Here is a 21,958-nt window from a genome sequence, read left to right on the forward strand (position 1 = left end):
TCACTTAATGGCCCCAGAATCGTTGCCAGTGCGTCGTGAGCAGTTAGTTGAGTCAGTTGCTCGCGATTTACTCTGCGTGGATGTTATTGATCAAAGCTTTTCATTATTGACAGAATCTCCATCTGCTGTTTTGCCGTTTTTAGGGGAAGCCACCCCTCGTGACTCAGCAGCAGTCTGCCCTTTCCCGGGAAGGGGTCCTGGACGCCTTCTTTGTCCTTTTTGAAGAGTGCAGCCAGCCTGCCCTGATGAAGATGAAACACGTGAGCAGCTTTGTCCGGAAGTGTAAGTAGGGGAACCCAGTCTCGACAACTCTCCCTGTGGAGGAAGAGGATGCTGGAAGCAGAAGACATTGGTGGCAGGGCCCAGAAAGCCATGGTCTGCATAAGACAGGCCCAGGGGCGTACATAGACTGTGCAGGTGTAAAGTCTGGCTTCTCACTGCAAGTGATAGAAATTCAGTTCTCATGGGACATAAATCCAAGGATGCTTTGGGCCTGACTGCCTTCAGGGGCTTACATGACAGGGATGCTGTTCTCCGTTCTTTCACTCTGAGCTAACATGTTTTTTAGGCAGAGTAGCTGCAGTGCTTAGGGGCCATTGTGTTTGCATTCAATAACATAATTTGCTTTAGTTGCTTAATTTTAAAATCATAATAGGTGAATGCAGTAATGATCTGAACCTAATGTCTCCCTCCTCCTGCTCTCTCCCCCTCCCTCCTCCTCCTCTCCCTCCTCCTCTCTCTCTTCCCTCCTCCTCCTCTCCCTCCTCCTCTCCCTCCTCCTCTTCTCTCTCTTCCCTCCTCCTCTCCCTCCTCCTCTCTCTCTTCCCTCCTCCTCCTCTCCCTCCTCCTCCTCTCCCTCCTCCTCTCCCTCCTCCTCTCCCTCCTCCTCCTCTCCCTCCTCTCTCTCTTCCCTCCTCCTCTCCCTCCTCCTCTCCCTCCTCTCCCTCCTCCTCTCTCTCCTCTCTCCTCCTCTCCCTCCTCCTCTCCCTCCTCCTCCTCCTCTCTCTCCTCCCTCCTCCTCCCGCCTCTTCCCTTTCCCCTTCCTTCATGGTAAGCACGTGCTTTGCCAATGTGCTATATCAATAGTTAGCTGGATTGTTTTACTTATACCACTGCTGTCTGTCATTTTTAATTTTTCTTAGATGGAGAAGTAACTGATAAGGCAGAGTGACGTAGGGCCCATGAATGTCACGGGTCAGCTGACTTTGACTCCCCTGTGGGGCAGGTGGGTGCTGGTGCCACAGCTAGTGTTGCCCACTAGTGCTTTCTGTCAGTGGGCGCTCTGCTCCTCCAGCGTCTCTTAGAGAAACACTTTGGGTTGTCACAGCCAGGGTCAGGGGAGGGTGCTCCTGGGTGAGCCAGAGTCCCATGAAGCATCTGCACCATACAGGACCATGTAGTCAGCCATGCCAGATTCGAGAAACCACCTCATGTCAGTAAAATGGCCATCTAGCCGGTGGTGGTGGCGGCAGCGGCGGCGGCAGCTCATGATCCCAACACTCGGGAGGCACAGGCAGGTGGATCTCTGAGTTCCAGGCCAGTCTGGTCTACAGAGCAAGTTCTAGGACAGCCAGAGATACACAGAGAAACCCTGTCTTCAAACACCAGCAACTAGGCTGGAAAGATGATCTCAGCAGTTAAGAACACTGGCTGCCCTTCCAGAGGAGCTCGGTTCAATTCCCAGCACCCAGGTGACAGCTCACACCTGTCTATAACTCAGTTCCAGGGAATGTGACACCCTCATACCAGTTATTAGTTAATAAAATTAAATAAATGATTAAAAGAAAAAAAGAGATTACCTTGATTCGGTTAATTGAGGTAGGGAGACCGACCCATGTGATCACACTGTTTCCTGTGTGGAGGCCCACCCACTGTAATTGCGCTATTTCCTGGGCGGGCACCCTGGCCCAATAAAAAGGAGAAAGTGAGCTTTTCTCATCTCCTTCCTTCCAGTGCGGGTGCCCTGTGGCCAGTTCCCTGGGCCCCTGTTGCCTTGGCCTTCCCTTCCCACCATGACGGGGACTTGCTCTGAGTTGCTCTGTCAGGCTGTTTCATCACAGTAAGGGCAACGCCGGGCTTGTCGGTAGACACCAGCCATTAACCACCAGCATCTACTGGGATTCATCCACACACTGTGTGTCTTTAAAATGCCCTTGAGGTGTTTACTTATCACCCTGCACTTGTTTGAATGTTCCTCCGGCTTCTTTTGAATATGTAAATTATCAAGTAGGCGGCGGGAGGGGGCAGAACATAGAAGAACTCACTCCAACCCCTTCGTTAGGCTTGAGACCCCCGGGACCCTTAAGAGCAGTCAATCACAGAGAAGTGGTGTGTAATCAGGGGCTGGTGCCGGTGGAGGGGAGACTTTTTTCTGGTAGACGTTCTTCTGGGAAATGGTTTCATATTTTTTGAAGAGGCTTCCTGGTGAGGGCCCTGAAGAGGCTGTGATTGAAATCCGGTGATTATGTTAGCGTGAGTTCCACACCCACCCCGACCCCTTTTGGTTTCTATTCCAGAATGTGAGCTTTGCTTTCCCATGTGGAGAAGGGCCCATCAGCTGCCACTGCCCACGCTTGTAGGAGTGGAGGTTTCCTCTGGAGCTATCAGAGGAAATAGGATAGAGAGGGTGTCCACATGTGGAGCTGCCCACAGATACCCTGACCTTGAACCTGTGGAGGACAGGAATGAGAGTCTGGGCACCAGAGGAGGCACTGCTGTCTCCATTGCAGCCCTGCCTTGATTAACTGTGGCCGTGTGTTCGGATTGCATGATTAGATGATTTTGTCATCCGTGGCCATCACGGGATGCTTACACAAACCGAGGTGGCTTAGGTTAGACACTTTATTTGGCTACTACCTCTCTACCTCTCTTTTTTTTTTTTTTTTTTTTTTTTTTTTTGAGACAGGGTTTCTCTGTGGCTTTGGAAGCTGTCCTGGAACTCGCTCTGTAGACCAGGCTGGTCTGGAACTCACAGAGATCCCGCCTGCCTCTGCCTCCCGAGTGCTGGGATTAAAGGCGTTCGGCACTGCCCTTCTTCTGAGACCGGATTTTACCATATATTTCCGGCTGCCCTGGAACTCACTGTGAAGAGCGGACTAGCCCTGAATTCACTGAGATCCACCTGCCTCTGCTTCCCAGGTGCTAGGATCACTGGGGGTTGCTACCACACCTTGCCTATGAATTCTTTTAAAAAGTATTCTCTCTTGGGGCTAGAGAGATGGCTAACCAGTTAGGAGCATTTGCCTCTGTTACAGAGGGCCTGGGGTTGGTTCCCAGCGTCCTTCCTCATGACAACTTACAGCTATCTAACTCCAGCTCCAGGGGAATCTGGTGCCCACGTACATAAAATAAATGCTCATATAATTTATATATTTTTAAAGTGACACACGTAATTGTGTATACTTGAGATATAGCATAGTCTGCACGCATGAGCTCAGGGAGGTCACAGCAGCCCCTTGCCAACTTACCTAGCAACACAGTCATGGAGCAGGTATTTGCCAAGGACCTGATACACACCAGCTGATGCCTTAGATACTCCAGGTCCAAGGGTAGAACTGGGCGTCATACCTCAGTGTTTGATAGAGGCCTGACAGTGAGCCAAAGGATGCCTACCAGCCAGGCACACTGCATGCAGCAGCCATTCTGACTTGTAGCACGATGCACCACAGGCATGTTCACGATGGCGCGGTTCTAGACAGTCCTACTGTGCTGGCTGCGAACCCATGAGAACATAACACGTAGTGCTCGATAATGCTAACAAATGGCTCTCCTAACGTCTTACGCATTTGCTCTACCGTCCCTCCCATCATCCCAGTTCTTAGGGGAGTATAGGGAGAGTGCCAAGCTCCTCGGGCAGCGCCTCGCACCTGTCTCGGAGCCCCGAGGCTGTGCTGGTGGGACAGAGAAATGATAAATGCTCGTTGTGATGGAAAAGGCTGCCCTGATCTAACTGTGACACATTAAAGTATGCGGTATGGGGCAGGAGAGGCAGCCCAGCAGTTAAGAGCACTGGGTTCAGTTCCCAGCACTGACTTGGAGGCTCACCACCATCAAGGTGATCCAGCGCCCTCTTCTGACCTCCAACGGCATTGCATGCACGTGAAACATGCATGCTGGCGAAACCGCTCATAAATAAAATAAACGAATGTTCCTTTTCCCTTTTTGAGCAGGGCCTCCCTACATAGCCCCGGCTGTCCTGAAGCTCCTGTTGGCGAGGGTTGACCTTTAGATTACTTCCATTTTGGTGCCGATGGAGGTTTAGAGTTTTGTCGTGAGTCTCTCCGTGCACATCTTTTCTGAGTGTGTGTTGAGGGTTCTGTGAAGGATGGATTCCTAGACCCGAATTTCAGGGAGGGAGGCTGTCAATTCTGCTGGGTCAGCTGGTTTTTTTGCCCCTCTCCCCCACAGGTCCAGTGGTCGGTCTAATAAAGCCACAACCCCAGGCTGTTTTCATTACAGTGCTCTGTGACTTTCGGTTTGCCTCAATATTCAGTACCCACTGGACCCATAAACACTGTATCTTGTCCAGAGTGATGATGAGCCGTATGGTTTTGGGGTCACAGAGGCAGCTGGGGAGAAGTGAAGGGCTGCCCCCATCTCTCTTTCAAAAGGCCAGGGGCTAGATTTTTAGCTTCTCACCTGTCCACCCTAATAATGCAGAAGCCTTTGGGAGAAAAGTTAGAGATTTGGAACGTTGTCTTGCAGTTCTGAAGGTATCATCATTTTTGCCCGCAAAGCAGTTTGTCTAACGTGGGTGATTTAGATGCCTAGTTGTCCCCAGTGACGGGCCCACTGTTACTGAGTTGTGCAACATCGTAAGCAATTTTGGGGCCCAAGGCCTGAAAGAAAATGAAGAGAGATTGGCATTGTGTACAGCAGCAGCCAAGTCAGGTTCAGAAACAGAAAGCTGCAAGCCAGCGCATTTGGCTAATTACAATTCAGTACTCAAACACTTGACATGAAGGACTGGTCAGGGGAAGGCAGACAGGGCTTGGCATGGCCCTGCCAGAGCAAAGGAGAGATGCCGCGTGGCTCCCAAGTTTGCGTTCACGCTGTGTTCTTTGCGTGGGCACTTCCGTTCTGCTTGATTTTATATGTGTGTGTGTGTGTGTGTGTGAGTGCACGTGTGCATGTGTGCACGCATGTGTGTATGCATGTCATGGTGCATGTGTGGAGGTCAGGATAAATTGCAAACTTGCAGGAGTCAGTTCCCTGTTCCTCCATTTGAACCCCAAGGATCCAAACTCAGGGCATCAAATAACCTTTTCTCATCTGGCCATCTCCATGACCCCAGGTCCCCTTTTAAAACAGTGCTCACAGTGAATGTACCCACACACCCACTACTCTAGGGTGGTTCCCCAAGGGAGCAAGGGGGTTTGGATGCATGGCCAGCGTGAGAGCGGGGCTCAGAAGACCACCAGGGCCATGGAGTTGACGGTATTTGCCTTCCAGCCAAGAGAATTCAGCTCTGCATTTGCAGGAGAATTCCTGGAAGTTAACAATAGACATTTGGCGCTGGATAATTCATAACAATTCATGTGCCACTCGTGACCGCGACTGTGCTGTGCAAGGGTTAGGTTAGCGGCAGAGGGCCTTGGCAGGCCTAGGCCAAGGTACAGGCCTCAGGGAAGAGGTTCCCTGTGGGGAGGGGGAACATAGGACATGAGAGCGAGCTAGAGCTAGACAGGAAGACAGACAGGGAGACCAGAAGGCAGAGACATCGAGCAAGAGTCCTGATGTCAGGAGGGACCTTTGAAAGGGTACACGAGTCACATAGCTAGAACAGAATGATCTGGAATCAACTCCAAAGCTGGTGGAAGGCCAGGGGTCACGTTGCTTATGTCACATTGTAATGCAGTCTAAATGCCGCCAAGCTTGTTTGACCCCAACACTGCCCCGCAGCCCTGGGGGGGGGGGGGGGAGAAGAAAAACGTGGTACGGGTGCTCCCTTCTTATTTCCCAAGCCTACAGCATTCGAATTATAGCTGCCATGGAAACCGTACTTTAGAATTTCTGGAGCCCTTAATTTTAACAGATAAAAACACTTTTGTGCCGATTTTATAATTATTCATGATGGATGAGAAAGTGACTAAACGTCTTTTGACAGGGAGGGGAGACAGAACATTTTTTTCTTTTTCTTCCTTTTCTCCCTCTTTCACAGAGATGCATGTATTCCAAGTGCTTTTTTTTTTTTTTTTTCTTTTTTCCTCCAACCTGGGTGTAAATCTTCGCATCTTTCACAGATTCCGACACGGTAGCCGAGTTGCGGGAGCTGCAGCCTTCGGTGAGAGACTTTGAAGTCCGAAGTCTCGTGGGTTGTGGTCATTTTGCTCAAGTGCAGGTGGTGAGAGAGAAGGCCACCGGGGATGTCTATGCCATGAAAATCATGAAGAAGAAGGCTGTGCTGGCCCAGGAGCAGGTAGGAGCTTTGGGGCCTCTGGCCCTTCCTCTCCACCAAATGTCCACCACCGAGACTATAATCTGCTAAGTGAGACGTTAATTACAGGCACACCAGCAAAAAGGCCTCTTTTGTCCTTAGCTCTCCTCAGGCTGGTGTTGATTGATTTTGCAGCCTCAGAGATGTCCATCAGTCTTTTTTTTGGTCTTGATCCTGTAGCTGCATTCTGTTTTAGAGCCACGCCGGGCTCTTAAGCTAACGATCTTATGAGGACCTCCTGGTACTGTAAGCTTAGGGACACGCCTCACGGTGGGTAGATCCAGCAAGCAGCGTCCGCATGTGTGCATGCTTAGGCGTTCCTCCTGTGGGCACACGTGTTTAATTTTAGAGCAGGCCTTTGCAGAAGTCAAAATAAAGTTGTGTCCCCTGACTGGCCAGTGGGTTGTCTGATAGCAGGTCACGAAGTTGTCTTTCCAGTTGTCCTTTTCCTTCCTTTGAGGAATGCTTGTCCTCTCCAGACATAGTGATTCACGGGGCTGTGTTTCCAAGAGACATCTGTCCGTCCGTCACCCTTGGAGTTCAGAGAGTAATTCATTAGTTACGGGCATCATGTGCCCGATAATGTACCCAGCTCCGTGGGAAGCCTGCAAAAGGAATTGGAGACCCATGGTTGTTACTTGCAGGGTTGAATAGCAGCCCCAGATGTGGAGGGGAATGCAGATGTGCCAAGAAGGTGTAAGCACCACAGAGCAGGGAGAATTAGCAGACTCATTAGCGGTGGCGTGAAGGGCGATGTCGTGGGTGAGCCAAGGGCAGTCGGGGAAGTCCTTAGGACGAGAAGGGATGGAGGCAGGGGAGTGATGGGGACTTGCCAGGTAGACGTGTGGCTGAGGGTGACATCCTGGAGGTGTGAGTTCTGGGGTACTGCTCAGGTGTGTGTGTGTGTGTGTGTGTGTGTGTGTGTGTGTGTGTGTGTAGAAGGAGAGTGTTCACTGGTTTAGAGCTAACAGGAATGAAGAAGCCTGGGTGGGCAGGGCCACAGTTGAGGGGGAATCTCAACAGCTGTAGCTTTTCATCGTTTTAAACTCTACATGAGGTAAAGTGTTTCCACGTTAGCCATTTACTGGAGGGTTCAGTGGCATTAAGACGTTTCTGCCATCCTGCATAACCCTGCCCTAGAACTCTGCCGCTATTCCACCCCACAAGCAAGTATTTGAGAGAAACCAGCTTAGAGGGGGATGTGAGCTGCCCTGACTCATGGCAGCAGAGATTTTGCCCACGGCCAGCTGGCTTTGTTGTTGCTTTAGGCCTGTGGTGAGGCCGAGTGTCATGGTGCAGGGCAAGTGGCCACTGAGGCAGAGAAGGAGGGACAGGGAGAAAGCGGAGAAGGAGGCAGATCCAGGGACAGGGCAGGCCTGCCAGTGACCTTCAACTAGGCCTAGGCACGGCCTCCTACCGTTTCCCAGTAGCCCTTTCTGTTATTAATCCACAAATGGATCAATCCATTGATGAGGTCACAGTGCCCATGAGCCAGTTCTTGCCCAGGGTCCCCATCTCTGCACCCTGCTGTATTGTAGGGAGCAGGCACACAAGCTTTCCGGGGACGTTTCCGATCCAAATCATCACTCTCCGTAACAGAGCCCAATGATGCCTCTTTTGTTGCCGGTTGTTTCTTTCTTTCTTTTTTCTTTCTTTCTTGTCCTCTGAGACAGAAGAAACTGCGGGAGAGGGTGGGAGGCTGCTTGTCAGAGTCCAAGCATGACGTGGCTTCTGTGTTTGAGCGTAAAGTGGGAGCGACTTCGCAGATAGGGACAATGACAAGACATGGCCTGTGATTAGCAGGCGTGGGAGGCGCTCCCTCAGCTCCCCGTCCAGCATGCTGTCCATCGTCCCTGCTCACTCACGGAGCGCGCCATGCGCGATGCTAGGCAACCTTGGGTGGGAAAGAGTGGCGCATGTGGGCACGCAACCGAGAGTCAAACAGATGCGCCTTCCTCCAGGCCAGAGACTTGAAGTGACTGGGCCAGAGGCGTGGGCCTTGGCTTTTTTTTTTGTTTTTTGTTTTTTGTTTTTTTTTTTTCTTTTTCCTTTTTTAAATCCTGTTTATGCAAGGAGCTAATAAAACCAACCGTCATTGGCAAATGCATCACTGATGGAGAGGGTCAATATAAGAGAAAAGCAGGACTCCTAATGGAGTCACTGTAAGGGTTTGGGAATTAAAGATGCGTAGGGAGAAGGGCAGCATGGGAAGAGGCTGAAGGAGGCGTCAGAGGACGCGAAGAGGTGGTATATCTCAAACAGAACCAGTCACCTGGGAGAGACCAGCATGCTCTCACTGAGTGCTGTGACAGCCAGAAATGCTCCTCAGGGACCAGTTACTTTAATGGAGTCTTCAAGGCTGAGACAGACGGAACCACACTGTTCAGTGAGCAAGCAGAGGCTGGGGCGGGCGCGGGGTGGGGGGGGGTCTGTTGAGACCCAGCGCTGCCTGACCACCTCTCTGTGTGAGCAAACGGGATCAGCCCTCTGTGGCCGTAAAGTACTGGGCTGAATGGCAGCTTCCTAAGCGGCTTAGATTTAGCACTGGGGTTTCCAGGGTGATCTTCGGGAACATGGACAAGCTATTTAAAAACATTTCAGGGCAAGGGATGTAGCTCGGTGGGTAGGATGTTGCCCAGCGTGCGTGCGGGTGGTTCTGGATCCCATGGGACTAAGGAGCAAGCTGCCATGTGGGTGCTGGGAATTGAACTCAGGACCTGTGGAAGAGCAGCCAGTGTTCTTTATTGCTGAGCCATCTCTCCAGCCCCCTGTCCTTTCTTTTTAAATCCCTACTTTTTTTTGGTGGTTTTGAGGACTGACCTTGGGGTCTGGAGCATGCTAGGCAGGCGAGTGTCCCTACTACTGAGTTACACCCCCAACCCTCAACTTTGCTCTTGAGGCCTTTCAGCTGATTGGATGAGACCCACTCAGACTACTGAGGGTTGTCTTCTCGAGCTGCTGAGTCTGGCTGTCAATCAACTATAGCTACACAACACCTCCATAGCAACATCTAGTAATCTCGGTTAGTGTCTGATGGTGTAAGTGGTGTTCTGGTCTTTCCGGGTCTCTGTATAAAATTACTCACTGGAAAATCATCCCCAGCCTCCACTGTCCACATGGACCAAATGACTCGAAAACACACCTGTGTACTTAGTGTACGCGTTCTATGACAGGGATATTTCCCCATGACCCATCACGCACGTTCCTCGGACCCCGTTCACGTTTCACCGGCTGACCCAATCACATTGCTAGAATGGGATCCAGGCCTTTAATCCTGCTGTCTCTTTGATCTGAGTTGGCTTCTTCATTTTTTGTTTTTGTTTTTTTTCCTGAATCCCTGTGACCTCCACGGTTCCAATGACAGCAGGCCAGTTGTTACGTAAAACTCAAACTTAGCTGCTACGCTTGTGTTTAACACCCAGGCTGTAGATGTGGAGTGGGAATATCACAGAGAGGGGGCTCCCCCCTCCCCCCCACAGCAGGTGACTCGGTTCCAGCCGGCCACCTTCCGGGTGCGCTCACATGGCTCACGGATGAAGGTGGCGCCTGCCGCTCTCCGCGGGGGAGATGCTCCTTTCCCCTTAGTGTTTTATGGAGACAGAGTCCCGGAAAGGACAGAAGAATCCCTGAACTATTCCTTATGCAATCCTCGGTGTAGTGGTTTGTTTGGACTGTGTGAACCGGCCTTTCCTTGTTCTAGCCAATGAGTGCAGTCTGTCTCCAAGGCAGCTCTCAAGATCGGCTCTTGTCCCTTCCTGACAGATTTCTCCCGTTCTTGAGTACATTTCTCGTTCTCTGGTGAGAGACGTTCAGGTTTGCCCTACACAGTGTGTCTTCAGGGACCCCCTATTTAGGGGACATGGCCTTTAGAGTCCAGATCTTGGGGCCGGCCGGGGGACAGCTCAGTATTAGGAAGCACACTGCTCTTGCAGGGGACCTGAGTTTGGTCTCCTGCGCCCGTGTTGGGCAGCTCACAAACACCTGTAAGCTCCAGTTCCATTGGGAGCCACTGTATGTGTGTCCATGGCACACACATAGACACACATACAGATAAATAAATAAAAATAAAAAATTAGAGGCCAAGGTTTTATTTTTCTCTTTGAGACAGGGTTTGTCTGTACAGCCTTGTTTGCCCCGGAACTCCCTCTGTAGACCAGGCCAGCCTCAAGCTCAGAGATCCGCCTGCCACCGCCTCCCGAGTGTTGGGATTAGGCATGTGCCACCACAGTCTGGCTAGAGGCCAAGATGTTAACACGGGGTTTGTGCTCCTATTGGCTGTCGCCACCCTTAGACCTCTCCCCTGGGCCAGGCTAAGGAATACATTTCTGTGTGTACAGTATAGCCACCTGTATGTTCCCGTGTGTACACTCATGCACACGGGAACATACAGGCACATGCATAGACGGACACATATTTGCCTCCATGTGTTCATATGGAAAACCATGTTCACACAGTTTACCTGGAGCTCCAGCTCAACTTTACATCTCTCCCCCGAGTCTTTCTCTTCCCTGTGCTTGTGACTTGTGAGTCAGCTTCCTGTCACTACCACCCGTACGCAAGATAGCCAGCATAGAAAGAGAAAATGTTTATTTTGGCTCATACTTTGAAAGTTTCAGTGTAGGGCCGGGTGGCGGCATTACCATTTCTTTTAAAGGCAGTTTCTTGCCACATAATCCCAGCTGGCCTGAAGCCTCTCTAGACCTACCCACCTTTGCCTTCTGAGCTGCCGGGTGAAAGGTTGGGCCACCATACCCACCCTTATTGCTTTGGGGCCTGTGGCAGGGTGTCCTCACTGGTGAGAGTCCATGGAAAAACTTCATCTTGTCGGTGGCACTAAAATAGAGAAAAATGAATGGGTTGGGGTTCCAGGATCCCTTCCAGATCACCGCCTCCCCCTGCCCCGCAATGACTGCGAGACTTTCTCATAATGCCATGAGCCCAGGGCCAAGCCTTTAACTCATGGGCCTTTGAGGGTGGGGCAGTTATCCAAACCACAGTAACTCTTTTAGCCAGGAAGTGGTGGTGCGTTCCTTTAATCACAGCGCTCGGGAGGCAGAGGCAGCCAGATCTATGCGAGTTCAAGGCCAGCCTGGTCTACAGAGTGAGTGCCAGTCCAAAGCTATACAGAGAAACTCTGTCTTGAAATAAATAAATAAATAAAACAATTTAGATCTATTTCATGGGTATGAATGTTCTGCCTGTGTGCACATTGTAGCTCTTGCCTTTTGCTCTTGTTACCTCATTGGCAATAGACCTTAAGTGTGTGTCTTCTCACATTTTCCTTCTAGAGCATACTTGATATTTGATATCCTTGTTTATAGTTTTGTATCAAGCCTAAATCTTTTTCTTTAGACTAAAAGGGGAATTGTAGTGAGATATCCACCCAGCAGCACCTGTGGGACTGAACGTGCTGTGGTCACAGGGGCGGGCATGACGGACGGTTACGTTAGGTCTGGGGTCTTGCTCAGAGAGGGGCTTGCGATCTCCTGCCTTTTCTGTGAGTGACTTCTCCTCGGGTAACCTTCACTTTAACGGCACTGAATCTTGACTCCCACAAATTAGCACGTGCATATGTGTGCGTGTATGTGCGCCATGGGTATGTCTTCAGTCTAGAAGAGGATGTTGGAGCCCCTGGAACTGTTGTTACAGGTGGTTGTGAGCTGTGATGTGGCTGCTGCGGGTTGAACCCAGGTCCTCTGCAAGAGCAGCCAGTCTCTTCACTCCTGAGCCACCCGTCCAGCCCTCTCACAGTTTCTTACACCAGCACAATCCCACCTGCCTTTGTGGCCATAGCCTCGTCTCCTTGCCCGCCCCACCCCACCCACACCCATCTGCAGATACCTTTTCCACTCCTGTATGATCTGGTAGCCCCCTTGTCCGACTTCCCTACCTGGCCTGGATTCACGGTACCTATTAGAACCGCTCAGGGAGTGAAGGTGGAGAGGAAGAGAAAGGTATTTAAGCTCTGAATAAGTTAATTCACTTAAGGAGAGACGTTACCTACATGACTGGACGGATAATGTGGGCCCGAAAAAAGCTGAGCCTAGTAGGCTACCAGACTTGCTGAGCGTTGTGCTAAGTGAATTTTTTTTTTTTTTTAAACCTGGAAACATCAATTTATACTGAAAGGCAGGACAAAGGCCATTTCCCCTTCACATTTCGTTCTAATACAATTATCTAAAGAGTTTCTTTTCCCTCCAGGTTTCATTTTTCGAGGAGGAGCGGAACATATTATCTCAGAGCACGAGCCCTTGGATCCCCCAATTACAGTATGCCTTTCAGGACAAAAATAACCTTTACCTGGTGAGTCTTCCCGTCCATCCCCCGCGGAACGAGCCCAGGCTCTGATACTCAGATACCATGGATTCAAAGCGGTTCTTACAGGCGTGGTCCGTGACACTGCTCACTCATTCAGTCGATTTTCTGACTAGATGTCTCCTGTTCCTTGTTCTAAAGATTAACAGCTGACCCACTTAGAAACAGCCTCCAGTACTGTGGCTACAAAGGGTAGCAGTGAAAAGTCATTTCATTGGGAATGGTCGCTAACTATCTTTAATTAAATTTAGTCAGTTAATTTTGAGACAGTGTCTCGTTATGTAGATCTGCCCGGCCTGGAATTTGCTGCATAGACCAGGCTGGCCTGGAATTCACAGAGAATCAGTCACTCGCTTCTGTCTACCCAGTGCCTGGATTAGAAGCGTGTGCTACCATGCTCATTTCTTGCTTTTTAACTTTTAAAAGTTAAGGTAATGATGCATGGTTGATGTAAGAAAATGCAGCCCGTTTCCTTCTCATACATGTGTGGTGGAAGCCAGATGAGTTTATCTCAAAGAAGCAGAGAATAGGATAGTGGTTGCCAGGTAACGGATGAGGAGAGGGAGAGGAGGGGCTGGTTAATGGGTAGACCAGTTAGACTACTGTGGGTAGCTAGGTGAAAGGGATAAGCTTTGGTGTCCTGTAGCGGAGGAGGGCAACAACCTCTAACAATTATTACAAGCTTCACTGTAACTAGAAGAGGAGAGGTTGAGTGGCCCCAAGGCAAAGCGGAGGGAAGGTGGTGAGTTTGTTAATTGTTTTGATTCGATCATTGTACATTGTATGCATTTGTTGAAACATCATACTGTAACCCGTGGTTTCTGCACAGTTGTTAAGTGTAAATTAAAAATGCACACCAGTATCCCCCAATCTTATCCTAAAAATGCATGCCCTGGTCCAGTGGAATGGCTCAGCAGGTTGGGCTGCTTACTGCCAAGCCTGAAGACCCGAGTTTGACTCCTGGGGCCTACAAGATGAGAGGGAATTAATTCTTGCAAATTGTGTCCTCTGATGTACACACAGGTGCATGCATGTGTGCCCAGCCCCCCCCCCCCCACACACACACGTATACACACATACATACACAGATAAAGAAACGAAACTTAAAAACATATGTACTCTGAAGATGCACGTCTCTGTGGAGAAGAAATGCTCCTGGAGATACACGTTCTTTCTGACCCTAACTGCTATACTTCCTTCTGTCTGGTGCCAGCGTCTATCCGCTTTACCACCGAGCCACAGCCCTGACCTGCAGCTCAGCCCTTTGGATGGTTCCATAGTTTTCTCTGGTTCCATAGCTTATGGAGCCCTGTTTGGTTCTTGGAGGGTTAAGTTCTTAAATGTAAGGTGTGTATTCTAGAAACAGCCTTTGTTCCCGGATCAGCCCCTGAGGCGAGACTCTCTCTCATGTCACCTTGGGTGGGGCTAAGGAGGCCTGTGGAAGGGATCAGGGTGCTGTTTTCTGTCTTGAACTCCCACTGGGCATTTTCTTGTTCTGATCTGGAAGAATCAGCCTATTTGCGTTGGTTTCTCTATGAACTGTGGTTCCTCCCTGACTCCACCCTGCCCTCTGGGTTTTGGTGGTTTGAGAAAAGGTCTTGTCATGTACATGCTGGCATACAACTCAAGGGTCCTGTTGCCCCAGCGTTCCCTGTAGATGGGGTTGCAGGCATGCGCCACCATGCCCAGGTCCCTGAGCTTTCCTGTGTGCCTGTGGTGTATGTACACGTTCACGTGGGTATGTGCACATGTGTCAGAGGCCAGAGGTTGGGTATCTACCTCAGCTACTGTGTACTTGATTTATTTTTCAGATAGCCTCTCCCTTTGTGGTCCTGGCTCTCACTCTGTAGAGCAGGCTGGCCTTGAACTCACAGATACTCGCCTGCCTCTGCCTCCCGAGAGCTGGGATAAAAGGCATTCTCCACCATCACCTGGCCACTCTATGTTTTGAGACAGGGTTTCTCAGTGATGCTTCGGATCAAGGATTCTTCTGTCTCTCTCCCCAGTGCTGGAGTTAAGCTGTGTGCTGATGTGTATGACTTTTCCATGGGTCTGGGTGTCTGAATTCAGGTTCTCATGTTTGTATAGCGAGCACAGACATGTGGGCAGTGCACATGAGTTTGGAGGCCATTGAACAACCCTTAGGTTTTTATCCTCAGGAAAGCCATCAAGCTCACTGATTAGATTAGGCTAGCTGGCCCTCGCTCTGGGTACCCTCCCATCTGCCTCCCCGGTGCTGGGCTTACAGGTGAGTACTACCATGCCCAGCATCCAGCACCTTTTTGTTTGTTCTGGGGACCAAGCTCATGTCCTTACACTTGCAAGGCGAGTGTTTGACCACCTGAACCATGTCCCTAACCACCTCAACATCTGAGGCCATGTCCCAGACCACCGAGGTTGTATGATAGAAAGCATATGTGTTACGTTACCTTTCCGAAATCAGAAAGTTTCTGAATCCAGAATCGCACTCTAGAGCAACATAAGTCACTTGTCAATCATCGAAAAACTCCCACTGTGTCCTCCGGACGCCTCTGTGGTTGCTTCTCCCGAAGCCGAGCACTAGTTTGTAATTCTAGGGCAGGATAACTGTAGGTGCATTTAGGTTATTTGAAAACAAAGCGAGATTCTGCCTCTTGTACCTCTTGTGGCCACCTCTGCTCTCTGTCCCCACCTGGTCACCATTTACACGCACTTCTGTGTTAACCTCCCTGCCATCCATCAGAACCATCTCTCCTCCCGATACCTCTGGGTGAATTCAGCCTGGCCACGTGGTTGTGTTTACCAGGCCCGTCCCTCCTGGGCCTTCTGCTCCTGGGAAAGGGAACCACCTCTTATGTAGCCTGTACCTCCGTACCCATGAGTCAGGGTGAGTCCCCTTCCTAACGGGAGCAATTATGCCTTGATGCTCCTGGTAGATGTTTATTAAGTATATGCCTAAGATACATTCACTGGATGGATGATTGTTCCCACAGAATTCAGATTTACACACAGATTTACCCAAATCATTTCACGTTAGCAGTTGGAGTTTAGACAACTAAAGTATGCCATTCAAGATAAGCCTAAATGAGATTTTTCTCCCCCCTTTTTTTTTTCCTCACAAAAATTGGAATACTATGAGGAATCTGAACTTGGGATGTTTTGAATTTTGGTGCTTGAATTTTTTTTCTTTGCAGTGATATCCGTTGAGCATGGCTTAATCATTTTCTGGTGCGTGGCAGAGGTAGCAGACTTTCATGCCAATCTTGGGTTTCCGCCTATCAAGGTTAGGACGTAATCCTGGCAGGTAGCACCGCGGAAGCAGAGCTTTGTTGATGTGGCTCATGAGAATAATGTGTCACATCCTGCCTGACAGAAACCTTCACCAGCGCCCTTCCTCCAACATGTTGGTTTCTACAAAGAAAACATTGTTTCACAACTCTGCCATTTGCAGTGTGGCCCCTGAATTCTTTGTATTGGTGTCTTTCATGCTGAGGGACTTCTTCAGGCTGCCCTAGCTCTCAGATTGAACTTGAAGCTATGAACCTCTGTGACATGACTTCTAATTGGTCTTGATAATAAAAGCCCGAGTCGGATATTAGGGGGTGAAAGCTGAAAGGTCAGAGAAGCAGAGCAGCCAGCCACTAGAACTCTTGCCTATACGAAATCCTGACCAAAAAGAGACCAAGTCCCTGTCTCCACCTAGCCATCTCATTTCCTGCCTGTCTATCCAGACCTCCAGACCTCTATGGTTAGCTCTCTGATCTTCAGGCAAGCTTTATTTGTTAGAGTATAAACAAGATATCACCACAAAGCTCCTTTCCGTTTTGTGACTTTACATTTCCTTCTCTCTGTTGAAATGATTTTTTTCCCCCAGTTGCAGGTAGAGAGAGATTAGTTGTGGTAACAAAGAGAGTCCAACACTTCATGCTGGTGTGGCTTGCTTGGTTGTATGTATTGGTTCAGAACCCAGGTTCCTTCCACATTGTGGCTCCTCTGCCTCTTAGGAGGCATGTGATTGCTGTTGATATCCTTGTTCCAACTGGATGGTAAGAGAGACGTTTAGAGAAAGAAAAGTCCCTCCACACAGACTCAGGTGTGAAAATTATTTCCCTCTCATGCTGTCTTAGCCAGAATTTAGCCCAAATATCCCTCTTGCTTGGGAGTCATGGCCACACACTGTCTGGCTGCTAAAAATCCTTACTGCTGGCTTTTCATTTCTGTAGCCAAATTCATGAGAACTATTTAAAGAATGAACACACACAGATGATATATTAATTGTTAATCTGTTGGCCGATGGCTAGGGCTTCTTACTGGCTAGCTCTGTCTTAATTATTAACCCAGTTCTATAAATCTATGTGTTTCCCCATGGTCTTGTCTTACTGGAAGATGCCTGGACCTGTTTTTCCTTTGGCCACTACATGGCGTCTCTTCCCATCTCCCTCTGCCTACCTTTCCCAGAATTCTCCTCATCTCCTAGTCCCGTTTATCTTCCTGCCTCTATTGGCCAAACAGTGTTTTATTGATTAACCAATGAGAGACACGCATATACAGAAGAACATTCCCCATCAAAGGAGAAATAATTTACTTCAGCCCACAGTTTTAGATCCTCAGTCCATCAATGGCAGGGACGGTATAGACAAGGTATAGGCAGTTATCATGGCTGCCAGCAAGCAGAGAGAGAGGGAAAGAAAAGGCCTGTGCCCCTGGCCTGCCTCCCTTATTCCTCCCATCAGGACATTCCCCCCCCCCCCCCCCCCCACACACACTTGTAGGATACTATCACATTCAGGGTTGGTCTCTTTGTGCTTGGTTAACTCTCCCTGGAAATACCATCACAGGTATATCCAGATGTTGCTCTGCTGCCTCCTGGGTGTTTCTCAGTCCAGTCAAGTTGGCAGAGTCATCTATCTGATGTTTGCAGTACGGAAGAGTGGAAGGGTGGGTTTGGGGGGAACCGCCGGGGGTCCTTGGGCTCCTGGCTCCACCTTCTGTATGCCTGTATCCAGGATGACTCCTGGTGGAACCTTGTTTTGCCATGCTGCTGGAGGTTAGTTTTTCATGCCCTCTCGGTCCCCATCCCACACGCCCTGCAATTCTGTGGACAGCATTTCCTTTCTGTGTAGGAGCAGTTTGGAAATGAGCTGTTTGTGCCACTGACCTCTGGGCCTTTGGGGACACCAGCATCTGTTTCCACCTTGAGTCAGGAGGGAGTTAATGAGGGCAACACCATTGTTTGCCCTAGGACTATGTGGCAGCTTGCGATAGCCTTGACAACGGGACGTGTGCCGCTTTGATCCTTGGCTAGGGTCGCCTGTTTGCATGTTGTGTCCCTGGCAGCCAGGGTTTAGGAGGTCGCTGCCCATCAGAAAACCTGGTGCCTAGAAACCCATTCTGGTTCTGTAGCCGTTCCTTGTTGCGTCTCTCCAGAGCCGTTGCCCATTTTCAGCTTGAGTTTCCCATCGGTGGGTACGATACCAATTCCTCTTTTTGGCTCCAGTTCAGTTGCCCGTGTGCTGCTGCCATCGGGTTCTTTGAGTGGGAAACAGTTGTTCTGTGTTCAGGATCTGAGGCGTATTTCAAGAGCGTGCATGCAGAGTTCTGTCTCTGTCAGGGGCCGCTTTGCTTAGAGGAGTCTCCTCCTCCCCGAAGTTCAGAAACACTGGGCAGTGATGCCATGGGCACCATCACATTGTGTCATGGTGTACATTGAGTGTGTGAGCATTTCAAGGTGACATTTCTGAGAGGTGGCTTGCACAGCATGCCTCTGCCCACACTCTGTGCATAGTGGAGTGGAACTTGTCTTAGTCTATAACTTGCTAGTGCTCTAACAAAGTACCTGAGACAGGGCAGCCTCTCTGAGGACTGGAGCTTGATTTTTCTCTGCACTCTAGAGGCTGGGAACTCCAAGAGTGTATCACCGGCGTCAGGTTGGCATCTGGTCATGCATGACAGCTTGGTGGAGAGTGTCACATGCTACGACAGTCACAGTGTGGGTCTGTGTCTGTCCTTATAAAGCTGCTAATGTTATCATCACACTTACACACAGTCTATGTCTTCATTTAACCCTAGATACCTGCCCGCCAAAGGCGATACCTCCAAATAGCATCACCATATACATTTGGGTTTATATTAGCCAACGTGTAAACAGTTTTTTTCCCTATGTGTATTTGTATGTGTGTGGGCACACATGTATGTGGTTGTATGTGCACATGGACGCCCAGGGGTGATGTGGGGGAATCTTCCTTGATCCAGCTGCACTTTATTCATCGAGGCAAGGTCTTTCAGTTGAACCCAGAGTTTGCCAGCTTGCTCTGTGGATCCCTTGTCTCCCTGCCTTCCAGATGCTGGGTTTCCAGGCAGGCCCGGCCACTCCCATCTAGCGTTGCCGTGGTTACGGGTATCTCAACTGTGGTCCCCATGTATACATTAAGTGCTCTCCACCTACCTCAGTGCTTTAAGCCATCTTCCCAGCCCCATCGTGCGAAGTGTCTTGTCCTCTGAGTACCCCGACACACGTGTACACTTGTAGAGGTCAGAGGACAACTTTTGGGAGTGAGTTCTCCCCTTCAACCACGTGGGTTCCGGGAACTGAAATCAGGCCCTCAGACTAGGTGCCAACTGCCCATCCCTGATGCGCTACGCCACCAGTCCCTACATGCTGACTTTTGAGGACACATTCAAACTGCAACAATACTAAATAACTGCTAAGTAGTCGCACCCTCCCCCCACATGCACGCATGTTCACACAGGCACAGCCGTCCTTCATTTTGACTTCAGCACAATGAGTGAAAATTGCCGCCACAGTCCTGGGAGTATAGATTCAAAACCCAACAGAGAAGCCCCCTCTCCTTCCAAACTGAACATGTGTAAGATCTGCCCTTTAATTAGCATTTGCAGCTGCTGCCGTAGAAGGGTCTGTCTCTGTCTGCCAGAGAGCCTTTGCTTTGTAAGAGCAGGTCCTTCACGGCTCCAAGCCAGGCTCGCCTGTCAGCTGCGGTGCAGCCTCTGTTGTTAGCAGGGCAGGCGGCCACACCAGTCAGGCCCATCTTGCCTGAGGGCTCTTTCTTACCGCATCTCCTCCCCAGCTTTTGCCTGCTGTGATTTGGTGATTTCCCCATTTGGATGAGATGCGCCTGTCCTCTGTGTAGGAGATGTCTCCTCCGGTCCTTGCAAGGGTGGAAGATTATTGTTTCAGTGGTTATTTTCCAGCCCTTTCTTGTCTGCAATCTTGTCTCGATGTTCACAAAGCCCTGCCAGAAGTTGCTGGAAGAAAATGTAAGCAGAAGTGATGGCTGCATTCAAGCCAAGCTCCGTTGAGGGCACAGTGATGCAGGGACTTTGGGTAAGACAGGACCTGACTAGGAAAGGGATTGGTTCTACAGCATCACCAATAACGGTCCCGGGTTCCGTGCCGGGTAGGCAGCACCAGAACCACTCCTGAATGTATTCTCTGGGTTCGATGGCTCAGCCGGTGAGGCACTTGTCCTGCAGACCCGATGACTTGAGTTTGGTCCCTGGAGACCATGTAAAGTTAGGAGGAGAGAAGTCTACAACATTGTCCTCTGACCTTTAAATACAACAATAAAAAGTAATATAATAAATAGTGTGGGAAAGTACATTCCTCATCTGGGTGTGGTAATGTATGCCCACCAGCCTGGGAGTCAGGAGGCTGAGGCAGGAGGATCGCACGTTTGAAGTTAAGAGTGAGGTTAGGACTCAGTCGGTGACATTTGCTGAGGACCTTATCCGCCCTCTTGGCTGAGCACCGCCTTTTGCAGTCTTGGGCGTTTGTGAAAGTCCCTGACTCTTTATCGTCTCTTTAAGTTTAACAGAATGGTGATTGATTAAACTTGGACTGTACTCCACACAAACCGTCTCCCCGGTGGGCTCCATGTATTCCAGCTGACACCAATGTGCCTCAGTGTGGTCGTGGGCTGCGGAGAGTCTCTGGCTCCTCAGAGTGACCCTGGATGCCCAGAGCACTAACGTGTCGTGCAGTTGGAGACTTTAGTATGCTCATCGGGGAGGGACTGTGCCGGCTCGTGCGTGCGGTTTGATTAGGCTCTCTGATAAAGATCATCCTACTCACATGTTTATCGTTCAGGGAGTCTGTTTTGGCCCCCAGTCACGGAGTGCACAGGCCAGCAGCTGTTGTAATTTTTGTGGCTCGTTTTCTCTATCAGTCCTTGGCTTCTGCAGACATGGGAGGGTCATTTGACCCTCAGAAAAGACAAATCTAGTTTGGGTGGCCAAGAACACCTATCTTTGTCCCTTCGTAGGAAATGCTGGTTTTCTGGATTTTTTTTTTTTTTCCTGCTGGTTCTGCTGAACAGAAGAATCTTCAAGGGGTTGACATGTGAGCTCACCAAAGTTGCCAACGGTTGCCGTAGTTTTGACTTTCTGAGCCTTAAACTTAGAAGCCATTCTGGGTCTCACATAACAGAGCCTGAGGAAGCCTGTAATAGTGGTGCGTCATCATAAATATGCATTGTTCTTATTTTTAAACCATTTGCGTTCTGAAAGTATGAGTGCGCCTGCTATTATCTGTGAATTCCCTTTTGCTGTTCAAGACCCTTTTAATGGCAGTATATATTTAAAGCAGACTTACAAATTAGCATTCACCCACATCCCCAGGCCTGTGGAGAACCAGGTTGGGATGAGTGGGTGAGCTCCAGCAAGCCAGGTGGCTCCTGTGGGCTCCTCTGGGGCTGAGGTGAGCGGCTGACGTCACTGTCGTCGCCGTCGGCTGTGCTGCGAATTTGGAGGAAATACTTTTACCGCTTCTAGGTGTTGTGCTTGTTGGTGACTCGATTTTGCTCTGAGCAACTGTGGTACCGAGTGGCATCTTGCTCTCCCAGGGCAGCGTGTGCAGAGCATAAGCTGTGCGAACGGGTCGGTTCCAGGGCTGTGAGAGGAGGTTCAAGTCCCTGGCTGCCTTCCCCAGAGGAGTCTGGCCCCAGGCTGGCCTGGTGCTGGGTGGACCTCCTAAGACCTGAACAGAGGCTTCTCCATCTGAATCGCTCTGTTGCTGTCCACAAACCAAAAAGCCATGGGTGGGGCATGAGGGAGGTGCCATGGGGGGTAATCTCTCAGTTGGGGGTCCCTCTTCCCAGGTGTTGGCAACTGTGGTTAGCCATCACACTGCCTAGGGCCTTTTTTCCCAAGACTGCAGGAAAGGCGAACAGCAGCAGTCAGAAGAGCAGAATTCGCATCCCAGAGCTGGCTGCT

At 50.0% G+C, this 21,958-nt stretch overlaps 1 protein-coding gene across 1 annotated transcript in view; it reads left to right on the forward strand.

The window, feature by feature from the left end:
• Positions 1-21,958, forward strand: part of Cit (citron rho-interacting serine/threonine kinase) — a 162,097-nt gene that overhangs the window by 6,040 nt on the left and 134,099 nt on the right. Inside the window, exons 2-4 of the mRNA XM_051176511.1 lie at positions 144-282; positions 6,243-6,418; positions 12,638-12,739. Coding sequence (XP_051032468.1) covers positions 144-282; positions 6,243-6,418; positions 12,638-12,739 — 417 coding nt within the window. The remainder of the gene's footprint in view (positions 1-143; positions 283-6,242; positions 6,419-12,637; positions 12,740-21,958) is intronic.

The sequence above is a fragment of the Phodopus roborovskii genome, unplaced genomic scaffold (assembly GCF_943737965.1).
Source record: "Phodopus roborovskii unplaced genomic scaffold, PHOROB, whole genome shotgun sequence".
Taxonomy (NCBI): Eukaryota; Metazoa; Chordata; class Mammalia; order Rodentia; family Cricetidae; genus Phodopus; species Phodopus roborovskii.